The sequence below is a fragment of the Osmia bicornis genome, chromosome 4 (genome assembly GCF_907164935.1).
Source record: "Osmia bicornis bicornis chromosome 4, iOsmBic2.1, whole genome shotgun sequence".
Lineage (NCBI taxonomy): Eukaryota > Metazoa > Arthropoda > Insecta > Hymenoptera > Megachilidae > Osmia > Osmia bicornis.
In genome coordinates this window covers 12,068,381-12,095,914 of record NC_060219.1, presented here as the reverse complement: position 1 = coordinate 12,095,914, position 27,534 = coordinate 12,068,381, and the positions used below count along the sequence as shown (strand labels likewise).

Sequence of the window (27,534 nt, the reverse complement as noted above, 5' to 3'; positions counted from 1 at the left end):
TTGTCAATAATAATAATCAATAATCATCCTTCGTCTCTTTCGTATATCTTACTGTTTAATAAATTATGTACAATCTCACAAACAACAAACGGAGGAACCTAATTACATCATGTAGTTGTTTCACACTTCGCTATGTACAGGTACTACTGGTTTTTACAGAATTGCGCTCTCGCTCCACCTGCGTGTATAATCGTTATCCTTAAACTCTGTCGTTCGCGTACTCTCTAATTAGAAAAAAAAAGGAAAAGAGAAAGAGAGATAGAGAGAGAAAAGGAAAAAAAAGAGGGAAAACAAAACGCCTATCGTCACCTAGTCTCAGGAACTGCAACCTCTTGTTTACTGTGCATCGCGATCTAGGTGGCTGTGGTCGGAGTCTCCTGGATGGCTAAGGTCTGTGAAGGCGCTGATGATGACGTCGAGTCACCTGAAATTTCAATGTTATTCTTAGTATAATATTAATTGACACTGGTGATCGATCATTGATGATCAGCTCTTTAAATTTAAGCAACAGCATAAGACGGTACACCTCCTATATGGTAAGCCTAATTCTAATCGTCCATCAGCACGTGACAAAGATCCTATTTACGTAATTGCGTGATTATTAATAAATCTTATCGGTGATGTTTCTCCTTAAACTGAAGCATAATCCTATTACGATAATACAGACCGTTCACGAGCATTATGTAACGATATCGATCCCTAACAGGTAAAACTCACCCAAGAGAGCTGCCTCCAAGTCCCCTAAGATCTCCGTTTCCTTCGGATCGATCAGGTTGAAGCGTTGATTAAGGAGCGTGAGGTGGGCAAACACACAATTGAGGTGAGCGTGCAACCCCAAGAGTGCTACCTCTCTGAAGTGGCAGTGGTAAATGTGTGCCACCACGTGGTACAGTAGCCGCAGGATCTTACGCACTATCGATTCGAACGAGCTAGGAAATTCATTTGCTGGAACATCCAAGAGAAATCGACCAATTAACGTGATTACACCCCTCCGTGCCATGTATACACGTATGTTGTATTTGTACCAAAGTCTACGACGAAACGTGTGGACTTAGCTGTAATTTAACTTCTGATTATTTATAGTTGTAAATATATAGTATTATGCGACGAACGAAAAAGATTTTTCAACGCGAAGTCAAAGAAAATGAACTAACTCACCATACTTGGTAGGAAATATAGTTTCGTCACTAACGGTGCGTTGTGTAAAAGTCATAACATAATCTATATATTGTGGCGCTGCCACTCTCGTTTTCTTTCCCTTCTCATCGAACCACAGATAAGTTCTGAAACGATAAGAAATCGAGTTACTCTTGAAGAAATAGTAAAAAAAGGGCGAGAGGGGTGAATGCAGAAGTCGTTGAAGAAATGATTTCCTTTATCCTTCCTATTCTACTTGTATTTTCGTTCGTTCTACTTCGTCTTCCTTTACATTTTGAAGGAAGAAATCACCTTAAGCCAGGACCAGTCATGTCGGGACAGCCCGTCATCGTGCAAAATTCAGATATCGTTCCGTAAACGAGGTTTATGTGATCGAATAGTGCCAGGGTGTGAGAGGCCAGCCACTCGTTGTAGTCCAAACCTGGTGGTAGATCGACCAACATCCTCAGGTCCAGTTCTGGCAGCTGCCTTTCAAGAGCCGCCTCCTCGAGGTACAATTTCGGATCTTCTGTGGTTCCCGCATCCTTCTCCTTTCGTCGGGCTTTTCTATAAACAACGTGAAATCGCTATTTCGGATCAACTGTTCTCTCCTTTCGATACACATTAATTAACGCGTTTCTACACTGATCAAGCAATAAAGCAAATTATTGCTTAGCAGAGGAGGTTGATATTGAAATGATTTGTGTCTCATTTGCAAATCTTTCGAGTTTTTGCAACGAAACGCGTCAATTTTCTTCATTTTTTTCTTATTGTTTCATGTATATACAAGTTTGTAATGATTGTTGTGTATCGAATATGGTCTGAACTTTGTACTTATTTTCGTTTTTCATTCAGATTTTTACGATAATTGCCAGAAGGTGGTAGAGAACGGGTTTAGTAACGATGCGGAGGTATTACGTGAATTAATAAAATACGAGCTTAATTTCAGCAACGACTCCGAATGTTACGGATTTTGAACAAGAACAGTATAACCGTGAATAGGTGAAATTTCATTCACGACCGAATGTGTTGTGACTAAAGCACACATGTGCAATAATTTTACTTGCAAATGGTAACGAGTATTGCCGTACGCCGTGTGAATTTCACCGGCAAAATTTCTGTAACCTCAGCTGCGAAACTAACCGTAAATATTACAAATATTATTCAGGTGATATTTTTCGACGCGTTGCAAATAATTTTCACGGGAGTTAAAGTGTTCTGATTGAAACGAATTACGTCGATTTGCGAAATCAGCTGTTAACGACGCGTCATTTCCGTTATAACACCGAATTATTTCCCGCGTTATATGTATGTATCTTTGATTATAGGGAACACAGCACGTGATTCGCTTAAAATTACATTCCATTGATTTCGGTGTAAATGGCGACTAATTGCCGACTGTTCATCGCTCCCAGACATTTCGAATCATCTATCGAATCGTTATAGGATAACGGTGCTCGTACATATATCTAATCCTCCCAGAGTTCTAATTTGATAGCGACGATGACCTTAAATTAAAGGTTAATTAAATAACGAGTCGTCACACCTCGACGGATTCAACGAAACAATAGCTTTTCATCGGTGCGCAGGAGGTGATTATATTTTCAGCGTTTATTGTGTCTGATACGAAAAGGAAAACGGAAGCTCGATCTAAATTATTTCTTCAGTCTGGACGATCTCTTTTGATTTCTATAACCTCGATTTGAATAATTGGAATATTTATTCGGTAATTCATCGAGCGCGCAAATGAAATTTGTTAAGAATCAACGCGAAAATTTATGAAATAGCCTAATTAATCAACGTTAAACGAGAGTCGATGTCAATCGATATATGTATGTATGTACACAGATTCGATGGTGGTTTGGAGATGCATATTACGGTACGCCGATGGAAAACAAATTACAGGTGAGCCTGTAACTGGAAAAAGCAATTTCATTCCGGGGCGAAGGACAATATTACGTTGGCCTAAATGCATTTCGCTTTGGAGACCGCTTTCCGCAACCCCTCGCGATTTTCCCTTCTACCACCACCACCGCCACTTCCACCCTCACGAATTTTGGAACATATTCAAGCTCATTAGCCTGGTATCGTTAATACCAGCAGCAATATGTCGCTTTACAAAGTTACCGCATTCGCCTCGATTTCCTGCTCTTTCGTCCACCAGTTACGCGCCAACAATAAATATGTAAATAGATATTCCTCGAGAAAATGTTCGCAGACAGTTCAGAAGTTAAGGGAAATTAATTTGAACCTAACAGAATTCGTGTATCAATTTGATGTTTAGTAGTCGCAGATGTATTATACTATACTTAAACAATTTTGTATAAATATCCTCTTTGTAAATCTAACGAGAAAGCAAGTCAACCAATGTTGGAAGAGCATTACTGTTCCACATTGTAACCAAGTTTGATGAACAATAATTGCGCTGATCGCATCGCGTACAGAACATTACGTCTTTAATCGAGTGGCACAGGTTTGCTAATCAGATTAACGAATTATCGGATTTGTACGAACGAACGGACTCGCGGACTCCATTCAATTCGCTTTTAATCTATCAACAAGCCTTCATCGGGCGTCTCTCTGTACCCGTTCCCTCTGTTTCGTCTTCCTAAGGACAAATGAAGCTTCTTCCTGGGCGAAAGTTAATTGATTAAACTTCCTCTATTTCGCTGCATCTTAAGAAATTCACCAAACAATGGAAGTCGTTCTACTTTTTTCAATCTTAAGAAAATGACTATTCCTTCCTTTAATCTCTTGTACTTTTTACTTTTTTTTTATTCCGAGAATAATTTGTGTGAAATAATGTGAAATTGAAGAGTGTCGCGATGTTTCAATGATAATATCGAACAATAGTATTAGAATTACATATTTTAGTTTTGTGAGTGAACTCGGATGTTAACTAACGAGGAGCTGCTGGCTAATCAGCTTCCTGCCAGTCTCTAAAACACTATTCGCATGCAATAAATAACGAGAGCCACAATTTTCAGCCACGTCTACGTTCATCAAACAATCAAATCACTTTTTCTCTCTATTAAGCTCATGCCACTGGAAAGAAGCTGCATTTGTTTGGAAAAAACTGGCTCAATCAATTAATTGCCAGTTTTCACCAGATATCAACGACATAAGATTGCAAAACATCCAGTCCACTAAAAACTATAACTAAGGTCAAGGATTCTGATTTCATAACGCTAATTTACTAGTATGTACTAACTTTCTAATCCTTACTAATTACTATACACCTAAAGTACTATTTGTTAGAAGCAAACCCTTTGACCTTAGCCACAGTTCTAACGTCTACACTGCGACCTCGACTAATCGATTTTCCTTTGCTTCGAGATCCTTGACAATTCAGAGGTCCAAGAAAATTCAACAGAAGAATTTAGAAACGTGAAATACTGAACATAAGGCAAAGGGATATTACATAGGAAACAGTGTCCAATTTCACGAATATACTCTCTTTTTCTGCTCTCAATTTCTTTCGAGCAATTTTTCAAAGCCCTTTCTCTCTTCACCGATACACCGTTCCATTTATTTTTTTATTCCCGTGTTGAACCAACATTGGATGGTTTCTGTATACGTCCATCAACGAAAGAAAAGACCATGTCTCGAAAAAAGAAAGAGTTATTTATTCAATCACATAATTTTTCGTTGATGGAAAAATAGACCAGTCGCGTCGGTGCGTAATCGTAGGAACACGTAGGTACGTATGCCATGCAAAAATATAAAAAATCGATTTCTCGATCATATATAATATATGTAAAAACGTACAAAAAATGGTAATAAAGTGGATTGAGAATCGAGATGGGTTCGGAAATGGAACGATTCGTTTCGGAATGGAATAAATTTCGTAGAATCCCGTTTCTGCTTGCATTACCATTTTCTGTTAGTGTACGATTAAAAAGTGTTATGGGATACATAATATTTTTATTTATTTTACCGTAACACTTTTCATTTTACACCATGCTTATGCAAAACGTTCTCAAACAAAAAGACACGGGCTTGTATCCAAAGGAGAGAAAGACTTCTAATTAATCTTCTTCGATATCAAGCCAACGCCTTATACCTTGAAGACACTCTGTACAAGTACATATACATGTATACGGTATGCCTCAAGAAAAATGTACACCACAAAAGCTGCAAATGCTTCGTGTCAAAAGGACCCAGGCGCCGCTATTCTACCTTTAAGCCTTAATAAATCAATGCAACAACATTTTTCGAGATAAAAATGTCAGCCCACTGCGCAACACCCAATCTCCTAACTCCTTAACTTATGGTATCCATAATATATGGAAAACGAAGTCCCAGATTATTTGACCAGGAAGGATCTGCACTTTTGAAGGTGCACATGTTTTCTGAGTCAGCCACAGTAGATACATTGAGATCTATATAGACGACTCACGCGACAAGCTCGCCGAAGAACCTGATCTTCCTGTGGCAGGTGTCGAGAAGAGAAAGACGCGAGGAGACGCTGGAGCTGGAGCCAGAGGCGGTGCCTGAACCGGAAGCGGCGCCGTGGTGAACCGGCGTCGGTGGAGCCGACAGGGTCGAGGACGTCGAAGCGGAAGAATCCTGAAGAACGACGCGTGCCGGTGAACGTAGCATCGTCGTCGACGTGATCGTCGTCGTCGAAGACGATCTCCTCGGCACCCCGTCCTCGTGCCCGAGGACCTTTTCACGTACGCTGGGTATGCACCAAATCTTGTTTGGTTCTCATCGAACACCGTTCGCGACCTCCGACAATCGCTTGGTGTTCACCTTTACTATTCAAGATTTACTCTATCTATCCCTCTTTACGTATCCTTGATCTTCAAGGTAAAGTACGTTTACAAAGCATCTTTTAGCGTCTCTCCTCGATGTATTCAAGTTTTCGAGTTGCTGATTCGGTAGAAGCTTCTTCTAGGCGACGATGAAACGTTGTCGAAGCCATTTTATAATTGATTAGATATAGATTCTTCAAGTTTTTCGACGGTCAATCCGCTCGTGATAGCTTCAAATTCAATCTGAACTTGTCTTCACGTTCGACGTATTCTGCGGAATAATTGTTCACCTTTGTCTTACTTGAATTCAAGTCGCTTAACTTGCAAATATCTACTCTTGAGTTGAAACAACTTCAAGCCGCTTAAATTCAAGTGATTTCGATTCAATTTCAAGCGAAGCTGACTGAGATTCTTTCTTGAACTTGAAGCTTCGAATTGAAACGGCGTAGTTAAGTGCTATTTTCAGATACTTTTATGTCATCGAATTGCGTCAAACTTTTTATATTTCTTACTCAACCATTCGGTATGCAAGAACCTAATAATTCCCAGTAATAAAAAGCTTGAAAGAATGATGGATATTACTAACGAAACTGTTGACAAAAATGTATACTATTTATACAGACTATGTGGATGAACGTAATAAAAGAACGAAACGAGCATATCCCGTATGTATAGTAATAAAAGAGTAATAAACGCGATATGAAATAGTAAAAGGTTGATGCACAACCATCTGCAGAGTTCAGAGTTGCAGACCAATGATATTAGAAGCTAACATTTCGACCTATTTTTAAGGTTTTGCGTGGATCGTAAACATTCTACGACGTCCGAGACGTTCACACGTGTCAAACCTACGCGAACACCTTTTCATGTTGTATACGCTTTTGATATTCGTTGGTTATCGCTAACGTTATCACGAATTACGTGTAAGAGATAAAACGAAGAGCGAATCGATACGACACCAAGCCCACAATCAGCTAAAGTAACATACGAATCATAAAATTACACTCGTCTGATGAATGAACTAGAATATTTAATTAACAATCTGAAATTATTTGATGTGGAAATTGGAAAAATTTCTTAGATAATTGTGTAAGTACATCAATTTACATAACGAAAATGCGATAAGACGCTTTTTAACGGTGTAATTGGATCATGGTATTAAGGATGTAACGGCCGCGTGGCAAACAAGGTTTTTCGAACGCTGCGCGTTGGTATAAATTAAATCATCGTTGCTTACGTCAGTAAGCGGGGGTCTTGAAATTTCCAGGTAAGATGGGAGCGTTACGGACATCGTCACGATCAATCGCACGCCATCGATCGAAATTTATGCTTAACTGAGCATCTCATTAACATGACGTCATTATGGCGAAGGAGACTGATAATAAACGTACGTGACTGGCGTAAACAACGACCTCCTAAGCTCCATCATTTTCGCAGCTCGTTGTTCAACCCTAACTGACAAAACTTTTCAATATTTCACGCAACAAACAACCGTGTAATATAATAGAGAGAGAGAGTTTGAAAAATATTTCAGAATTTTTTCTATATTTCCTGAAGGCCTGAAATATATACACTAAAATAATATAAACGACCCAGTTTGCCTATGGAGCGTGAAGAAATATGTTTGCTTTTCACTCGATAATAGATAGCATCGAAAAGACTATTCGGGAGCTTTCAGTTGGTAAAACGTTAAGTGTAAACAGGGATTTTGAATGAACAGGGGACACGTTATTACATATCTCGGCGAAAGATAAATTAAATGTCGGTATATTTAGCTTGTAGATACGCGAAGTTTGAAAATGCAAAACGGGGACAGCGAGGAATAACGCTTTGGAAAATAACCGCTGCAGAGAAATTATCAACCGAAAACACTTTGATGACTCATATCTAACAGAAAGTTGGTTACCCAACGGTAGAAATCAACGTGACACATTATCCACACCCTGTTCCACTCTATAAACTGTATAACGCGATCCGGATAGCCTCTTGGTCATACGCATTCTTCTGCACCTCTTTTGCACCTCTTTTGCACGCGTGTACGATACCCGAGTACATACCACGGATATGACATATAATAAAAAGTAAAAGTAAACAGTCAATTTCATCGTAACAGTTGAACGCATTAAATCATTTCATTTGAAATGGACTGGCTAGACAGTGACATCACCTTGACGGAAGTTTAACACTTTGATTAGCAAATCGAAACGCAGAATATTGAACTCCGCACGTGTGTCTACGAATGCGCAGCATTGATATTCATTTTCAACGTTTAAACGAGGACACGTGACGATTGACAAATGAGCCAGCCACCAACGACGACAGTGATACAAGTCAACTGTGTGATCGGCGGACTCGGAGACGTGGACGAATCGTAGAAATAAATTGAATTGATCGGTCATCGAAACGTTTTGAATCTCGAACAATGATGGCCAGGTCCAAATAAATCAGGATTTACTGATAGTAAATCCAAATAAATTTCAAGTAACAGATATCACTGATTTTCCTGCCATAATTGGGATGCTGTCCTAAGAGTTACGTAACGATTTCCATCAGTCAATAGCGAATCTCGTCTAAAGGGAAACGTGTGGTTTCTCGATAAACAGTACGTGTATATTTATATACGTATTACACACGTCTGTACAGACTTTGAAGGACTATCTAGCAACGCGATGCATCGTGCGTAAACAATTCAATAAGCATCGGAAAATTGGACGCTTCGCTGGCGTTATTCATTTCTCAACGATTCACAAGAATGGGCACAGTGATGTAGCGATGAAAAAAAAAGGTCGATATTTATGTGTGATTATTTATACGCAACGCTAATTTTATCTCTATTCAAGATTCAACTAAAAGCGATCATCCGTTTGAATGATGCAAGGTGAACCACTTCAAAGTGTCGCTACCTATTTTCACCTGATACTTATGATTAATTCTGGTACCAAATACTATTATTAATGCATTTCAGTGACCGCCTTAAATATCTCTGTTGTTTTTGCTGGTGTAGAAAATAGTTTCGGATAAAAAATTACCAGGCAACAATTCGGATAGATAAGTTAGAATAATAAGAGAAACAACGTGGAACAGCTGTATAGCATTGTTAAGAAGAAAACAAGTTGAGGAACGATTTAATTTACATGGACGCTCGTCTGATGGAGCGACAGGGCGAGAGATTAAGTCCCGAAGAAATTCGATTCTCAAGTAAGAATACAGTATTCGAGTGGAAGTTTGCTTGCATCCTTTTACCATCGAATTACCGTGGAAATTGCTTGGAAGCGTTAAACTCGATGACTGCTCAAATAGCGTTTTTAGCTCCTTAAACGTGTTTCGTTACAAAGGAAGGATCAATTTCTTCTTTCAGATTCATAAATAAAAGATTTCAGGATGCTCGAGTTTACCTTCAATTTTCTAATATCCTGACACTTTATTTTACAATAATACGTTTTATAATCTCGTAGCAGTCAAAGTGCTAATTAACAGTCAAAGTTACAGCTCAAGCATGTATGGTAACGAAGTGAAATCTTGGAGTAAAGTTCATCTCCATAACTCTTCAGAACTTCGGTAAGATTAAGTTTAACGAGCAAGATGGCTGTTGCAGCGTATCAATGTGTAAGATGCAACAAGAGTTTAATAAGAAACATTAAAAAGGTGTATGTACCTTGATATTGTGCTAGAAACTAGAATGAAAGTAAACTGAAGTTTGTTAATGTAAAAAGTTACCGGATGTCAAAGTATGTATCTTATTACGCGTGTCCATTTTCACAATGACAATTAACGTGGTAAGGACATTAATTACCTAATGTAACGCTTCAATTTATCATTGCGAATGACTGGCGTAATTTTAATGGTATGTATTTAGAATTCTCCTTATTTCTTCATATTTTAAATTATTCAAGCTTTCTCTGTTTTTCTTTTTTAATTTCCTTTTAATTTTTACTTTCCCTTAATTCTTCTAAAAGCAATCAACAACCAGCCAATCGCGTTCACTCTCTCTTTAAAGCACCATTCACGATACTCGATGACACAGCTAGTCCATTTGGACAGGTTTCAAACGAAAAAGGGGGTCGAAACCGATTGAATGAAAGTCCAGTGACTGACCGACTAGTTCTGAATGAAAAACAACCGAACATATGGGGAGGGATGAAGAACATCCCTCGATATCATCGAATATTATGCGTGTATCAGCTTCTTTCTTGATATCTTCGAAAGATGAAGGAAGAAGCCTCGACAAGAAGTTACACGAGGAAAATCGAGAGTTCGTACCGTGTTTGTTCACCGGTTTTCCCAACTGCACTCGAGTCGACACGCGTTTTACTCGAGAGCTCGAGAGCTCGAACGCGACTGAAACACACAGAGAAGTCCTTGTATTTCCTGACCCCTTCTGCTGCGACGTGCGACGACGCTAGGCGGCTAGGCGTCGGGACGCAAGGTAGGGAGGCTCGAGCAACGTCCATCAACCGGAAACACGGATACAAAGTAGCTCGGAGTAGACCAAGGGAATAATACAACGCGATGCTTTCCCTTAACCCTTTTGCACCCGAGAGGTACGAGGAACGGACTGGTAACAACCGACGACACTAAGAATTCGGAAGACAAAATATGGTGCTACGTTTAAAGTCATTAAATATTTGGGTTAAATCAAGATTGACTTTGAGGAACTCTTAGATCGGGTGTACTGCTGACTGTGAAATTGTAAAATGGGTCACGGTTCGGTTGCAGAAAATACCTATTACATTCGATTCGCGTTAAGTTTCATCCATTAAGCAGGACACTAAAACCAAGTTGCAAAGCAAATAACCCTAATGGAACTCGGTAAAAAACTATTGGACAGTTATTCGCCAAAAGTTTAGAGATCGATTCCCGCCTATTACACAACGCGTTGCAGCTGTGAATTCCGAGGTTTCAATAAAATATGCGCGCAGGGTCAAAGATAAAAATCAAAGATTGGGCGTGGTGCAAGTCTACTTTTGGTATAAACTTAACCATACCAGTGGGCGTGAACTTTCAGATAAGATAAAAACCAATGGATTAGGTCAGGATTGAATCTAAACAAAATCTAGGTCGCGTTTGGATCAACGTTATAAAACGAGGTCTGGTTAGGATCTATATAGGTTAGTATGGATGCGCACTGGAAGATAACAGCTTAATCGGTTGGTTATGCAAGGATACGTCTCGATTAACCAAATAATATTAATTAGCCACGAATACTCCAACTTTCTGCTTCTATTTCTGTTCCTATTTCTATTCCTGTTCCTTTTCCTGTTTTTCTTATATGTATAATGACAATGATGATTATCGTTGAAAGGCACGGGAATGACTCGTCAGCCGGGGTGCTGCGTTCCCTTTTCTATCGCAAAATACACGAACGCAGAGAGTATGGGGAACGAAAGACGGTAAAGCGTTCAGGCAGGCTAGGAATGACGAACAAATACCTACGACACTCACGACAAAGCTACGTAGGAACGTGTTATTGCAACGAGAAACAGGGCAGAGGATGACTGATGCTGAAGCAACCATGCAGAACGGGCAAATATGAAGACAGAGAATGTAAGGATTGTACAAAAAAATCTCAGCCATTCGCGCGCCAAGTAGACCTGATTGAAACATCAGGACTTTCTGCTTTCGCGCTTTCGCGCTTTCGCGATAACAAGTTGTTGCTTCTTCTTTTCTTCTCTTTCTCGATTCGACACAGTTTCCTTAATCTTGATTCGATGATACATTTTTTTATTTTCTATTTTCAACGCACGTTAGTATAATATTGTTCGAATAGGTTTCTTTGAAACGTGGAGTAAGCATCAAAGATGCAATTCAGATCTTTCAACTGGCAAAGCCTGTAAGAAAATACGAGCTGGCAACGACGAAATAATGGCAGTCCTTCGCTGTCGAGCATAATAATCAGTACGCTTCAGCGGATTCTTCAACGATAATTTCCATGTACTTTCCCTGCTCGAGTATCTTTAGTGCATCTCGTGTAATTTGTACGAAGAAAGAAAAGCGTTTTATCGGCAATTAAATCTGGCTAGACGTACAGATTTTTTCATGGAAACTTCTACTTTCATGTATACTAGCAAAGTGTACATATTTACAAGATGATAGCAGTGACTTAAAGGATTGTCAATATTATGTTTGCAACATTAACAAGCGTTTGACCTGTTAGTAACGGATACGGTCTAGATAACTTCATTTGAATCTTGGAATAAAATTGATAGACGTTAGTAGAGATAAGCGCATGCTTCACACGTACAGCCACGATACGAGTCGAGAGCGAGAGATGGGTAGAATTATAAGCAATTTATTATCCCAACCGCGCGTACATATTACAACAACGTAGATAAGCAACGATGAAACACGCGAGAAAATGTGTTTATTGATTAGAGGAGACTTGAATTTATTAGAAGTAATAAATGTGCATAATAATACCCTCCCACGCTTCACGCTAAACTGACTAAAATTTGTAACGCTATTTAAAGACTGACAGTAGCTGGGAAATGAATAAACGTAGGTAAAATAATATCGAATCGTATTAAATTTATGGTGCCAGTCACGAGTGACCTCATGACAGTAAACGTGTTAAACAGTTCCACGAATTTCGTGCTTCAACTACTAGGTCATCTAGAAGCTTTTACTTAGAAATAAGAGAGAATTGTACAATATACAGACAGTGTTTCATTTTGTACTAAGGATATTAAACAGTATTCGAGAACTTAAGAATTTAATCTGATATCAGTATCCCTTTTGAACGTATTACAAAAGATAGATTAACGCGAAATGGCAATTTAGCCCGAAAACAAACTCATCATCCCCTAAAGGATCTTTCGAAGCAAAATACTAATCCTCTATCTATGGTAGAATAAAGTTGTACGAGCAGGATGAAAAGCGACAGGACCCGCATAATTCGTAAGGTGGCACACGGTCGAAAGGAGCAGAGTGGAGAAAATTGGGAAACGCGGATAGAGACGCGCATAGAAGGGCGGTGGAGTTGTAGGGCGCAGAGGGAGGGTAGACGGAGGGTGAGAGGGCAGCAATGCGACGGTAGTTGCGCCGCGACGCTGTGTGTCGGATCAGCTGTGAGCTGGCAACTCGAGTCAGCTGACTGGCCGGCCCCTCTGCTGCCACTCCAACTCTGCGACAATCAATATTCCACTCTGCCCCCGCGATTCTAGTCATGGCTACCTTCTTTCTCAAGATACACACTCTTTATCTCTAACATCTATCAAAACTAAACTCATCATCATCATCATCATCATCATCATCATCCTTCTCAACTTCGAAATTCGGACTCTCGCGCTCTCAACTCCGCTCCAACTCCTCTTTTCGATAACTCTCAGTACAGTCTACCTGTGAGAAGTGCTTTGAATAACGATCAATTACGACAAACGTCGGAATATCATGTGATCGTATTGAAAATCAGTGTTTTTCAGTGATATTTTTAAAGTAAACGCTTGAAAACGGAAGTAAGGAAAGAAGGGTTGGAAAGTAGATCGTAACCTTGACTCGTCTGCCCTTCTACCGCAGCATCTCCAGGCTATGCGAGTTTTAGCTCGAAGCACGAAGACACGATAATGATGCATTTTGTAGAAAGCAGAGAAAACGCGTTGCGAAAGCCTTTCGAGAGGAGAGCTGTTCATCGCGTGTAGAGTCAACCGGGGCAAATAGGTAATACCCGAGGATCTTCGATTTCTTCCTTCTAATACTCGCTAAGAACCAACTGAGAATTCATGTTCTCGTTATAAGAAGCGACTCGAAATGTTTGTGAGTGAAGGAAACTTTTGCATCAAGTTCAAATACAGATGTTGTATACTCTGCCGTAAATGGAAAGGTTAATTTGAATATTATGCAAACGATTGCTTGGCTCAAACAAGAAGAAATCGTGAAACGAAGCAATGTAGATTCAATGTGGAGTAAATGGAAACGTTATGTTCCATTCGAGGAAAAACTGCATAATTTTATGTTTTTATGCTCCTGGTATCGATACACTCGAGTGACATAGTTTTATTAATTACATCTTCAAGCTTTTCTTAATATGTAGTAAGAGAACTGAACCAACATATGCACGAACCTGTTTTATTCTGCGAGATTAATTTCGTGCGTTCCATTACGCGCTGTATACTTTTTATCGTTCAACACTTTGCAGAACGATCAATATCGCTCGTTTATCGTTAAATAAACGCAGTCAGGGAAGCGGGTACCATATGGTGGAGCATCGTTTTTCAATTTTCAGAACTTTGCCAACCACTTCAATTACACCACCAGCTACTTCGTTTACATATAATTACTTGCTCGAAGTTTAAGCCGCAAAAAAAAAAATGGCACTCCACGGTTTAATCATCGTGGGAAAAAAAAAACCAATACTAAACTTTATAGAAGCCTGGGTTTAGTGTAACCGCCGAATTTCCAATACATATAGACATTAAAAGGAAAATTAAATCGTTAATCATAAAACCTCTTACTGTTTCCAGCTGTTGCATTTTTAATTACAAGAGAGACTCAATTATTAACTCTGTTCAATGTTTCATAGGTGAAATTACAGCTGAGTGAAATCTCTGAGGAGTGTTTCATTTTAATCACCGGTGAGCTTAAAATTACCCAGGGAAAAATAAATTTATAATTTTGTATTGCGAAGAAAACTTAGCAGGAAGAACGAGTCGACAGAGAAAAAGAAATTTCAAAGTTTTATTCGACTACTTTGGCGAAATAAGTCCTCTAGAGTCTAAGTCCCATGCGTCGCCGACCTTTCGGACGGATCCTTGGTATCTACAACCAGTTGACTGAAGTAGAAACTTTCTCAGTGCCTATTCCACTATTTCCGTCCAAGTTTTAATCAACGATCACCCATTGAAACCCTGCGTCATACGAGAAAATGCTGCTATACGGAAGAAAGGAGCCGTCGTTCCGGTTCGATGGAACGCTGTGTCGTAGAATGGGGTTGAAGTGTGGTTTTAGGGACAATTAATGGCTGCGATTGCACGTAGGAAGGGAATATCGTGTAAACAAACGTAGGAAAAGTTCTGGTGGAGGCAAGGAGGAGTAGAGGCGCCTCTCAGGCGCCATTCATCCATCGATCGCGTCTCCTCTTCGCGTGTAATTCTGCCGAGCAGAAGAGGAAGCGACGGTGGCTGGCGCCGAATTTCGAAGTGCCATCCATCCTGTTAGCCTCGCACCAAGAAATGCTCGATTGTCTGGATAATTACGTAACTAAAAGATTTAAGCAACCTTTGAAATCGTTTAATACCCGTGATGCGCTTAATTAAAATTCGTATATTAAATCTGAACGCGAAGATTTCAACAGCAATTGAATAATGCCTCCTAAAAGCTATATGTATGTATATGGGAATAAATTCGGAAATTCAAACGAGAGTTATATACGTTATCTAAAGTTTTCTATGTACAACATTTACTACTCTCTACATCCTTCGCAGGGTTTCCTTTCCACAGGAAGACCGGAAGTCCATCAATCGGCTCGTGTTACGTGGCTTTCGTAAGATCACCACCCGTTTTTCGTTTCGCGGAACACGGAGAAAGCCTCGAAAGGTTTCGCGCGAACAGAGGGTGGGTTCTATTCTTCGGGCAAAGAAGAAACCGATCGCGATACTTGTACATACTTGGAGGACAAAGCAAAGATTTCTTGGAGAGAAACGAGTTTGCGTATCGTAACCGTGGCACGTGAACGCAAAATGTGTGTCGAATCGATATCGGAAAGGAACTTGGAGAATGATTCTCCTCGGAAGAACGGAACGATTTCAACCTTTTTTCCTTCCCCTTAGCAATTTCCTGCTTAACCATTTATTTCGGAAGAACGACAAAATATTTATTTATTTGATGTTTTCTAAAGATATTACCTTGTATCAGCTAAAGATAATCGTACATTGCACCTAAATTAATATTTTTAATGTTGGTTCAAAGTTTTAACTACGCTTTCGAATAAAACGAAAGACCGTACGGCAAATCGCGCGAAGGGGTACTTTGCTTAATTAACCGTTTCGCTTACGTCTCGAATTGAATTTTAACCAAGAACCAACCACCGCTGCACCGCACCGGTCGACCGCCGTATTCTTCTCGCAATTTCTTCAAGTCTTGGGTACCGGGTAACAAGCGTTGCATAACGTCTGAATTCTTTTTGACGCGAAGGAAACAATGATATCCAAGCATGGAACACTTTTCAGGGGTTTTAACACCGCTCGAGAAGATTCTTTTGTAGTCATTCTTATTCTTTGTCGTCCCCGTCTCTTCGTTACTCGTAACGGTCCTTCTTAAACACCCTGGCTACAGTAATTGACTAACAAAAAGACAGAAGACTTGCTCGAAGAATCTCGCTAAAATTGTACAATATGTAGTAGTACAGTTCATCGTTATAATAATGCGAATGGAAAGAGATTTGAAATGACGTAAAGTGTCTGGCTCGTAGGAAGGATGAATTTTTATCCAGCTAACAAAGGGTCAATATTGAACGGTCAATTATTCCAGCGATGGAAATTTAATTCTGACGACACTCTATATCGAAGTCTGGATTGAAACCGCAACACAGCGTCGCATATTAATTTTGGCATCGATCTGACATTATAGAGGCGTGATGTTTCAACGAGCAGACCACCGCGAAAAGCAAACATTGACTTAACCTTAATGCCTATGTCACGTTCCAACTCCTGGAAGAAAGGAGAGCAAGTGAATGTTGCCAATGTTTCGCTTCGATATCCTTTATTATTCAATGTCCTAACTCATTTTAACTTCAATATTGACCCCAAGTTAAACGCGTAATTTTTAAACGAATGAAAGTGAAATTCGAAATTCGAAATTGAAATTGAAATTTCATCGATGACTACACATATAATATGAACCGTCAGAGATTGCGGAAGATCAGCTTACGGGCAACCATGGTAACGAAAGGGGTTGGTAGGCAGGGGTTTCTAGCGATGCGTTCAATTTCGAAGTGGAACATGGAGCTTTGCGTGGTTTCTCCAACAGTGTGTGCGTTTGACATAATAACTTGGCGGATATGTGACGTCTCGGCTGGAAGCACGTGTCCGTGGTTAAGGGAGCGATACCACTCGTGATGGGCATTCGCTACTCTCTCCGTTTCGAATTTTCCAAAAAAATAATTAATACAGTACACCACATGGAGGATAGACAAGCGTAGACAAGTTAATTCGGATTTTTGATAAACTATACCAATTGCAGTTAAACTATCGCGAGAAATAGGAACATTGTTCCGTTAGCAACTAACCATAGAACAATGGCTTTTGGCGAGAAAGCTATTAGAAACAATGAAACATTGTTCCCGAATCCATGGATGTGCATTTACGTTGAACAATCGATGATCCAAAACAATTAAGCGATGCAAATGCTGAGAAGACTGTTATGTACTAAATTTCTTGACCATCAAAGGATCGCTTTCCAAAATAGAAATCTTTGTTCTCGAAGAAAGAGAAGCCTGACGAACATCACAGTATGTACTCTTGAACGCCAACTCTTTTCATTAACGTTCTTTATGTATAAATAACAGTGTAACATCAAAGGCCATAAGAAAAAAGAACCTGCTATGTAATGATATCATCAACCAGCCTACGTGACGATATTAAACAGAAAATATAGCTAGCCATTTGAAATTGCTACTCTCGTATAATGGTCATTTAAATAAAGTTTTCATTATAAAAAGAAACAGCGTTTGAAGAATGTACAGATTTTATGCTCTGAATCTCGTAGCGGTGAAAGTTAACTCTTGGATGATGGATTACCAGGACAGTGACAGTCTAAATTTAACTTCCGACTCTTCACATTTTTAGCTTTTATATTTTTAGTTTCGAAAGTTTTGTGAAAAATTTCTGTGTCCAACTTCTCCTAAAGCACCCATTGCGTACGTTTCATAGAAAAGATTCTAAAAATCATTGAATTCGAACACTTTCAATCCATCTGCATCGCAGAAACTCGTTTGCAAAGATGCTGCTCGTTCGTTGGACGAGCGTTCAAGAGTTTTATAGCTGTTTCTACCGGACTGGGACAGGTTTGCTCGAAAGAAGCATATCTTCGCGAGCAACAGCGAACATAAAGCAGCGTGAACGAATACTTGTTCTTGGAGAGGCGCCATAAGCGAACGAAACCCCGGACAATAACACCGGTCGACGTTCCAACAAAACTTCTCCGATCTTTTCGTACCAGCGGATTTCTTGACCGGATTTCAACCGTGATTTTCATTTCTTTCGAAATGAATCGCTACGCTAATGAACTTGGAAATTTAAATTTACGCAATTTATAAGGAAAATTGTAGTTGCGAAACTCCGATGGAAAATTGCGATAATAGGCGCGTCGGTTGAACTACACCCCATAAATATGTTTCTTAGATACTTGCACCGACATAACGTCCAAGTTTTTTTCATTAAAAAATATTGGCCAGCCGCACACGGAGTTGGCCAGCGTCAGTTTTTTCCTCTCCCAGTGGAAATAAATTAATCTGTTGTATCAAAGTGACGTTTGGATGCCGAAAAATCTATCCGACGTGCCAACCAATTTGGCAATGTAATATCTGTGATCCATCAAACTCACGCTACTTTCATTTATCATAGAAGGTATAATTCCTTATGAAGAAAAATTAATAAAAAGAACGCGAATATGCTCTATAGTGATTTATTCTATCCTTTCTTTATCTAAATCCGTTCGTATTTCATTTCCAAAAATAATGTTACTTTCCGGTTCGAAACTAAATCAAGCCGAACAGCTGCGGATTCGGTTTGTCTCAATTAAATATACGTTTCATTTTGTAACTATTTTTGATTCGAAAAGATTTGGTTCAAGTGTAGTGAATTCGAAATATCTCTGACGCGATTCGGGATCCGATCTTGGGAAGATTTCATCATAAAGATCAATATTGCAATACTCAAACTTAGGAAACTTGTTTTGCAACAAGCTAAATTGTATTTTACTTTGATTCACGTGAGTCACTTAAAAACTTAGAATCTGATCAATTACATGTTACATTACGTAACGCAACGTGTTTAACAAAGCTAGATAAATTTATTTTTCCAGTTTGTTATTGCAATCGTGAATTACGATAGCACGAAGAATGTGCATCACGCGTTCAATGCCATTTGAATTTTCCTAAAATTTGACGGAATTGTTACACTTCTAGCGGAACCATCGAAAAATTCACGGATCATGAGACTTTGCGATGCTCTTTATTTCAAGCCCTGTTATCAAGGCCGATAGGAGCGTTAATTCCTTCGGTACCAATTGTTTGCACATTGTCTCATCGTCAGTTGGCTCGTTGGCTGACGTGTCAAAAGCGATCTCTCGTTCGCTTGTTATCAACGCCGTTCAAACAATCCTCGAGACACACAAGCACCTTCGAATCTTCACGTATTACCGACTAGATATTTTATTACATACTATCTTTTTGCGTCTAATACTTATTTTCAACTTATTTACCTCTTATTTTCAATTAAAAATCGTTATTGCGTTAACCCTAAGCGATTCAAATACACCTCTTAGGCATTTCTAACTATTATTTATGAGATTAAAATTCTACGAGCTGGCAAGTGGAAAATTTTAATTAAAAAATGAAACGGTGTATTAAACACGTTAATAATTCGTATTAAAGTGTGCCAGCTAACCAGCCAAAGAATATTGGAAAGGATTTCTCTCGGACAACACGTAACGCACACAACAACACCAGCAACTAACCTGCAGAAACACGTGACGGTGTCTTCGACGTCGATGGAGAAAGAAGTATCGATGGCCGAGTATTTGAGCACCTTTCTATTATTTCCCAGACCAAACATCGAACCGATCCACAAGAATATGCACCAACTGGCTTGCTATTAATAACAAACAATATGGAAGAACGGAAGAACGGAAGAGAGGGGAAGACAGGAAGGAGATACAAAATGGTGAAAAAAAAAAGAAAGGAGTGTGGAGAAAGGAAGAGGGGATACGCGATGATTTCGAGAGGAGACACGCAAGATTTCACTGATCAGAAATACATGCAGAGGCAACGAAGAACGAGGCACAGACTGACGGTACCGTTCTCCAGGCGTTCGCCAGGTACCAGCGCCGCGACCGCTATCTGCTATCGGCCGACACACCACGATAAACGGAGAAAGCAACTCGCGGTCGTGACGCTACCACCAGGAGTGGGGAATAATGCAGTTGGAGGGGAATACTGGCGGTCGTACGAGAGTCGCAAACGGAGAAAAAAGTTGCATGGATAAAAGGAGACGGTACAGTCAGTCGTGTATCATTAGGAAAAGTAATGAGCAAAATGAAGAAGAAAACTTTGCGCACCTGTACTAACATGTGGAAGATTCTACGGTGGATCATGTACTGACAGAAGAAATTTAGTAAGCAAAAGGAGAAATGAAGAAAACTGACATCGAACACCTGGGGTAATAGATGATGCTATGTAGAAAAATATGAAAACAAAATGTATGAGAATGAAGCAGAGGGAGAAAATCTCCGCACAAAGGGGCTTCCTCCCTAAGGACGGCGCTTCTGTCCCTCTGTTTCCCTCTTCTTCGTTCCTCTTCTCTATCCTTCATCTTCCAACATTATTTACAGTATCTCTCTTTCTATCGTTCTAATGCAATTACTGGAGAAACTAGCGATCAGCGAAACCGAACAAGTTCTTTCGCCTCGGCATTCGCAGCGTACCTGTTCTTTGGCGTCGCGGTGCGTCGCGACGTACGATGACCGAACCAATTTCGCCAAGATGAGGTCGAAGAACGAAGAGACGCGGTTGATTCAAAGAAATCCTTTCCACAAATGCTAACGTTAATTTACTATCAATTACTATCAAAATATTAAATGCAACTTACGTTCCGATACGTTTTTATATTTATCCGATGAAATCAGAATTCTTTGTTCGAGCACGATTTACATTCTGGGATAACACTGAATTTTCATTTGTTCTCGATACATAATGAGCAGGTAAAAAACAGAGACGTAAGAATAATATTTCAATTCCCAAGTGAATATAATTACAGTGTTATCAATAATCGATTGAAATAATATTGGTTTCTTTAATAATAACAGAAACCCTAAAATAATTTCTAATTTTTTAATTTTCATAAAAAAATTAATTTATACACACGCAAAAAAAAAAGTGACGAGGTTGTTGGAAGGAGGGTGTTTTAAACGCGAAACGAAAGTAACCTTGTTTGCGAGCAACAACATACATAAACTGGTATCGCGTTACTCGAGTGTACGTGCATTATCGTGTGCTGATATACGTATTTTCTGGACGAAGAAGTAGGCGCAACTGGTTCACGGGCTTCGAGCCGCAAAATACGAAAGGTTAAGGCCAGTTCTGGCATGATATTACAATGTTTCATAACCTATGATATAATTGCAAAATAAAGTATTATTTTATTCAAGGTAATCTTGTGTCGAGCAGTGACTTTTATCCAACAAAAACTATAGGTATACTTAATTGCATAAATTATTAAGATTAATTGTAAATTTATATAAAAAGTAGTTGGAAACCTTGAATGACACGGGCCTCCCTGCAGACTTTGCGCGTTATGCACCGCGGCGCGGATGCAACTGATTTCCTCTGTTCAAAATCACCGTACATATATAGACCCCGGGAAACGCAACTATCCAATCAGCATCGAGCGCGCGTAACGTACCGATTTTCAATTTTGCTATGTTTCTTCGTACGCTAAAGTGTTTTTCCTATTATAAAATTTAATTATTCTTAACCCGAAGTATTATTTTATTAAAATGTAAGCCTTAATGTTCCTTTTAGGAATTTATAATGAATTTATAACAAGACTTCTTATCAGCAAGATGGAGTTAAAACCTGCTATTGCTAAACAGGTCACGATTGCATTTCAAACGAACATTGAAAAAGAAAAAGCTGAAGAAAAAAAGGTAGGAAAAGGAAGAAAAAAGAGGAGGAAGTACCATTTCTCTGAAACGGAGCTGAAATTAAAGAACAATTCGCAGGCGTTCTTAGAGAAGAAGGGCGAACTCGTGAAAAGTGGCTCGCTGTGAAAAACGGCGACAAAAAAGGTGGAGTGAAACGACGCAAAGTAGTCCAGAAGACGTATCGGTTATCGATAAAAATTCTATCAAATGAATTACGAGAAACCTGAGCAATGGAAGCGTCGACAGTGCGAAAGGTGGAACACAGAGATATCGAACATGAAACGTGCTACCCTGTCACAGAGCAATTCGGTTATCTCCTTCATAGCGACACGATAAATATCGACGCTAATTAATTTACTGGCTCACGCTGACTCGAATTCGTGGGAAAATGTGCGAACCATCGGTGACAGTAGCGAAAGGACTAAACCTTGTAAATGTTCGACGTCCCTGGCACTCTATACGATAAAAGGAAAGAAAAAAAGAAAATCCAAATTTCATGAAATTACATAATCCCACGGTTTACCGGGGCTTAAGTAAAATCTTTTTGTTTCGATTCCGTATAAAGGCAAGAATCTAATCGAATTTGTGGCAAACATTACGCAACTGTACTACTCGTACCTGTTTATGTACATTCGAAACGGGAAGCTCTGGTCCGAGGAAATTTATGAAAATTGCGACACGATGCACCGCGAAAATAGGAACGGGTCATGATCGTTGGCGACGTCAATTATTTTAGCCCGTCTGCCCGTGAATCGAGCGACATTTATCCATTCACGAGTACTCTTGCCAACGAAAGTCGCGTCGAGCGACATTACCGTGAAAAATGAACGAAAAGATAACGAGAAGTTGGCGATGAATGTCAAGTAAATACAACATTGCCGGCTAGGGACGATTATGTGCTCTAACGCCTCCTACGGGAACACTGTTCTCCGTTTCAGGATTAAGATGAACCGTGATGATACTCGGTTAACCTCTACCTTATCCTCTCTCGTAAGGACGTCAACTTTTAGTCTGTCCTGTTTTTCGTGACCTACGCGAAAGGATAACTTAATCTCTGGGGGGCTAAATCGATTTTGAGGATCTATTAAAAATCCAGGTCTTGAATTTTGGCTTACAAAACGTATTATATTTGATCGTGTCATGGGACAAACGTTGGGCAGTAAAGTTACTTTGTTAGAAGTATGGCGTATAAGACGATATTACGCGATAAGTTTGTTTGCGGAAAGGCGACACAACGCACACGGTACCAGCATATGTACGTACACGTAAGCTTGTGTAACACTGTATTGTTAGCAAAAGCTGCTATCGTCAAAACTTTTGATAAAACTACTTTATCTGGCCAAGCTGTATAACTTTGTCGACCGTGGATTTATTTAAAGAATACAATACGCTGCGACGTTTTATATTCTACTCACGTACGCGGTGTTCAACAACCTACATCTAACCCGGCTATTATCTTACGAATATAATTCTTGGTTCAATCTAGTAATACTTGGACGGTATTAATAATAATCTGAATGAAAAGAAAAATTAATGTCGATTAATCCTTTCGCTAAGTTCTTCAACGAGCTTCTTCATCGAGCTCTTTCATATTATTTTCTATCAAATAAAATGTTTGTTTTATTTGTTCGTTAAAGAAAAGGAATGCAAACCATTTCGTATGCGGTATAAATAGCCCAGGGAAGAAGTTACCGCAATTTCCACCAAGTTAAATAAACTTTCTGGATAAAACTAACCAGGAAGCGGTGAGTGTTAACGGTCGAGGGACGTGTGGCAGGAAACGGCACGGTGTCGCAGAAGCTCGGACGTTTTGGCGAGCGAAGAATTCGCGCGTGATTCACCACGAAGAAGCCACGATCTTGTCGCGAAACAGCAACGTGACTCATCGCTCCGCTCGGTTTCAAGCCACCGATCACACTATGTATGTATTTCTATGACTTTTCCGTGTTACCCTGTCCGCGTAAATATGAGCAACCGATGGAACTGTTTCCAGTCTAAGTACCACGACCTGTATACACGCCCACTGACTGGCCACAATCACCCAACCATTGTCTTATGTTTTGCTCGAGAGATCTCTGAGAGAGCAAGGTTTCCTACTATGTACCCTACCACCTTTAACGAGCACCATACAAAACCATTTACCCATCTGCAGTTGACCAATATACCGATGAAATACATTATTAACCCTCTATAGGACAGGTACATGGAGCAATGCCAAGTTATAAAAATGCTGCCATTGAAAATCATAAAAATTTATAGAAAGATGGAAAAGCACCAATATTATATGAATATTTCATTTAATTTTGCAATAAAGCTTAATTACCTGTTCACTATGGAAATTAGATTTTCCGCGAATAAAATGCTCTTTGTTTTGCTTGTAACTTTTTGTCGATGTCATGCTTTAATGACTCAATACGAACCGATATAAAATAACGCAATCATTATTTAGCTGGAAACGAACGTTACAATTGGAATAAATGAGAAGGTCACCCCGTATAGAACCAGTATCGCCTCTTTATTCTTATTTTTCTCCTATCGACAGACGAAAAATAATAGGAATAAAATCAATCACAGAAACAAGGATCCTTTAATAGCTTCTAATTGACGCAGTTGAACCATTGCTCGTTCAGAAAACATTCAAAGAAAAAAGAATAGAAATTCATTAAACACATTTCATACATCGTTCTCGTATATAAGCCTTGTTTCTATGGGTAAATACATAATCGTTTCACGCACTGTCAGCGCGTGAAATTAGCGCTGCAGTCTTGAACCGCTTACAATTCATCGACACTGTTACATTTATTTTTTATTAACCCTTAATCGGTACGGTCAGAGCCACCCCTATGGGGTCCAATTTGATATTATATCAATTACATAATAAAATCTTTTTCAAATGCTAGAAGTGACTCTAATTAAGGGTACATAGTTCCTATATGTAAACACGCAATAACGATACGCGATAATATTATCACAGGAACAACGATACAGGCAAGCTTTTTTATCGTAAAAATTCGATAAAAGAACACGCTTCGTTGATTTATCATGATTGACAAGAATTTTTGAAAAAATTTTTATTAACATTCGTTATCGATTGGGATACGAAAGATATAAAGACACAAGTGTCGACATTTTCTTTTCTATTATGTTGGTAGCAAAGAACACACCTGAAATTCATATAACTTTCAATTTTGAAATTGAAACAAGAATCTGAATCGTGATATGTATATTGAAAATCTAATGTTAACACAATAAATATATTATATTATGCTATACCACATGATAATGATCTGATTTGACAGGTACTCATAGAATTAACCATGTACTCAGGGCCGGCCCTGCATGTAAGTACTTATGCAGGAATTGAAAATAGTATTTCTCCATTTATTTCCTCGGCAATTGTAATGTTGCAATTTTATGAGTAACTGTACATCAGACACAATACCGAACGTTTCCGAACATGACAAGCACAAATAAACATGTACTACACGTGTCAAAGAGAGAAATATAAGGGCAACCTGACGCATGTTCATTTTTAAATCTACGCAAACAGGTAATTCGGTTCTATTTCTACGAGTATCCAACAAACGATAACCTAAAAACTGAACAGACACAATACTACATACCTTGTTTTACGGTCTAACTACTCTATTCCAACGAATAACATACTTATTCAACCCTATTAGATATTTTTCGAAGACATCACGACGCGTGAAATCGACAGAATTGGTAAACACAATACCATTCAATACATATACACACCAAGCCTGCTTAAAATAATAATACGTTTCGTCCTTATCAGTTTTTATCGGAAAGTAATATAATTAACATTTACGTAACTAGTGTCCAAGTAAACCGTGTATATTTCTCGTTTCTTATATATCGTAGAACAAAAAAAGGGTAAATATAAGAAATCCGATAAAGGTAAGACGAGTTGTTAACGTTTGACGGGTATAAGTTCGATCCTTTTCTCACGCGTTTCTTCAAGACGATCGTTTCGTATAGGAATATCGATATCCTTGACTGACGACGATCTTTTAACCTTGTTTTAACGACGGCCAATTGACACTGTCATTGTCAGTAATTTTTCACGAAAATACGACGCAGGAAAGCGAGTACGACGGAAAACAGGGAAACAATTCGCGCCCGAATGACAGTATTCTATCCACGCGTTTATTTCGCGATTGTAGCGGATCAAATTTGGAATGACATCTCGCGAATCGATGCGATTCAATTTCACGACGATAAAAAAAGTCCTACGATATACTTTCCTTTAGGAAACAAAAAAGAAAAGAAGTCGGACAATTGGGAATTAAGAGTGAGACGAAGTAGCGAACCGTATCGAGAGAGCGTCAACCTCGAAACAGGGAGGTTAGGGCCATCAACGAAACGTCGAGGTTAACCTTTCCTTTTTTCCCCCCGTCACTTCGATGATTCTGTTGTCACGGATAATCGCGGGTCAAACGTGAAAATTTTTGTTTAAAAAATAAAAAAACAACTTACCCCATAAACCAGTCCACGGTATCGCGGAGATACTCGGGTAACCTATCCAGCTTGGATGATTTTCAGTTGGATCACCGCTGAGGAAAGTAGCACGAGAGTCGAGAAAACAAAATAAATTCTCTCACTCTCCACTAGCACCAACAGCAGCAGCAGCAGCAGCAGCAGCGGCGCACGTTTCGCGATCTCGTAAAATTTAACATGGCGAAGCTCTATTGTCACCTGTTCCCGTCATGCCTCACTTGCTTGACCCCCACCTTCGCCCGAAAAATACGACCGATTTATCGCCGCCACCGCGTAATGTTCTTTTCCCTATTTCTTACTTGTGCTCGTTCTCTCTTTGATGCACTATCAACGATTCTTTGTCGTTTGAAAGAACGCAAAACACCACACAACGGTGAAACCACGTCAAAAAACAGCACAGCTGATCACCTAACGTTAGAACGAACTCACTTGCACACCCCCGTTTTACTACCTGACTGCAGAGGGTAGTACCTACCGCGCGTCTTATTTACTGACAGATACTTCTCGACACAGCCACGAACTATGTAATAGACAGATGGTAGAACATTTTTCTAGTCGATAATACCGACTGTTTCAGATTTCTGTAGTACTCTATTGATTCCTCGGAAGAATACGCTTGTTTTGCGCAGTTCAACCATAAACGAGGTATAGAATAGAGGTTATATTCATTCAACGAGAGAACATACCTGTTTCGCGTCGCTCAGAGAAGCCCTCTACTGTTATGTACTTCTAACTTCGTGGTACTTTGCAGAAAAATCCCTAGACGCGAGTTCTCAAATTACGATTTCGATTTTTTCGCTGATATTTATTGTATGAACGATTCCATTACGATTAGCATTACAGTTTCGAAACTTCTACCAATGGCTGTGATTGGTCGTCTATTATGGCGTCCTTCCATTTCGACCAATCAGGTGTATCGTTATAGAGTGCAATGCGCGGAGTGTGGTGGCGTGCAACGGTCCTCTCTGAAGCTTCGCCCGTCTGTCACGTGTCTGCAACAGGTAAGATTAAATTATCTTCAAATATTAAATTAAATTGCCGATCGGGTATTAAAAGTACAAAAAACAGAAAAAACCATCGAAGAAAAGTCTAGATTCTTGATCTTTGACATTAATTCGGCATTTTCTTCAAAAATAAAAGAGTTGAAAATTTGTACTCTTGCCGCGATTGTACAATGAGGTTGGAAGAGCAGAATTTGAATTACTTTCCCTTTTATATCGTTAATTTCCTAACCAATATTGATCGTTTTTAATATTCTTTCACACAA

The 27,534-nt window shown here is 39.3% G+C and overlaps 1 protein-coding gene across 11 annotated transcripts; it reads right to left on the bottom strand.

Moving 5' to 3' along the window:
* Nucleotides 1–33: 33 nt before the first annotated feature.
* LOC114882802 (MOB kinase activator-like 2) lies at nt 34–26,762 on the bottom strand. 11 transcript variants are annotated; one of them, XM_029199847.2, is made up of 7 exons: nt 23,483–23,647; nt 19,563–19,696; nt 1,450–1,704; nt 1,159–1,283; nt 718–945; nt 310–424; nt 34–224 (listed from the first exon to the last, which is right to left on the bottom strand). In XM_029199847.2, the coding sequence occupies exons 1-6, from the start codon at nt 23,630–23,632 to the stop codon at nt 354–356; spliced, it is 963 nt and encodes a 320-aa protein (XP_029055680.1). In that variant the 5' UTR covers nt 23,633–23,647; the 3' UTR covers nt 34–224; nt 310–353. The 11 variants fall into 11 exon arrangements, with proteins under 11 accessions (XP_029055680.1, XP_029055681.1, XP_029055683.1 ...); XM_029199848.2 differs by having other exon boundaries at nt 34–178; XM_029199850.2 differs by lacking the exons at nt 19,563–19,696; nt 23,483–23,647 and adding exons at nt 5,537–6,165; nt 26,247–26,762 and having other exon boundaries at nt 34–424.
* Between the last annotated feature and the right edge of the window lie 772 nt (nt 26,763–27,534).

Coding starts and splice junctions, on each gene's coding strand:
- LOC114882802 (XM_029199846.2), bottom strand. CDS start 23,632: ATGAGTCACGTTGCTGTTTCGCGACAAGATCGTGGCTTCTTCGTGGTG. Junction 19,697..23,482: donor TTAACACTCACCGCTTCCTG/GTTAGTTTTATC, acceptor TGTTATTAATAG/CAAGCCAGTTGGTGCATATT. Junction 1,705..19,562: donor ACCGTCACGTGTTTCTGCAG/GTTAGTTGCTGG, acceptor CGTTGTTTATAG/AAAAGCCCGACGAAAGGAGA.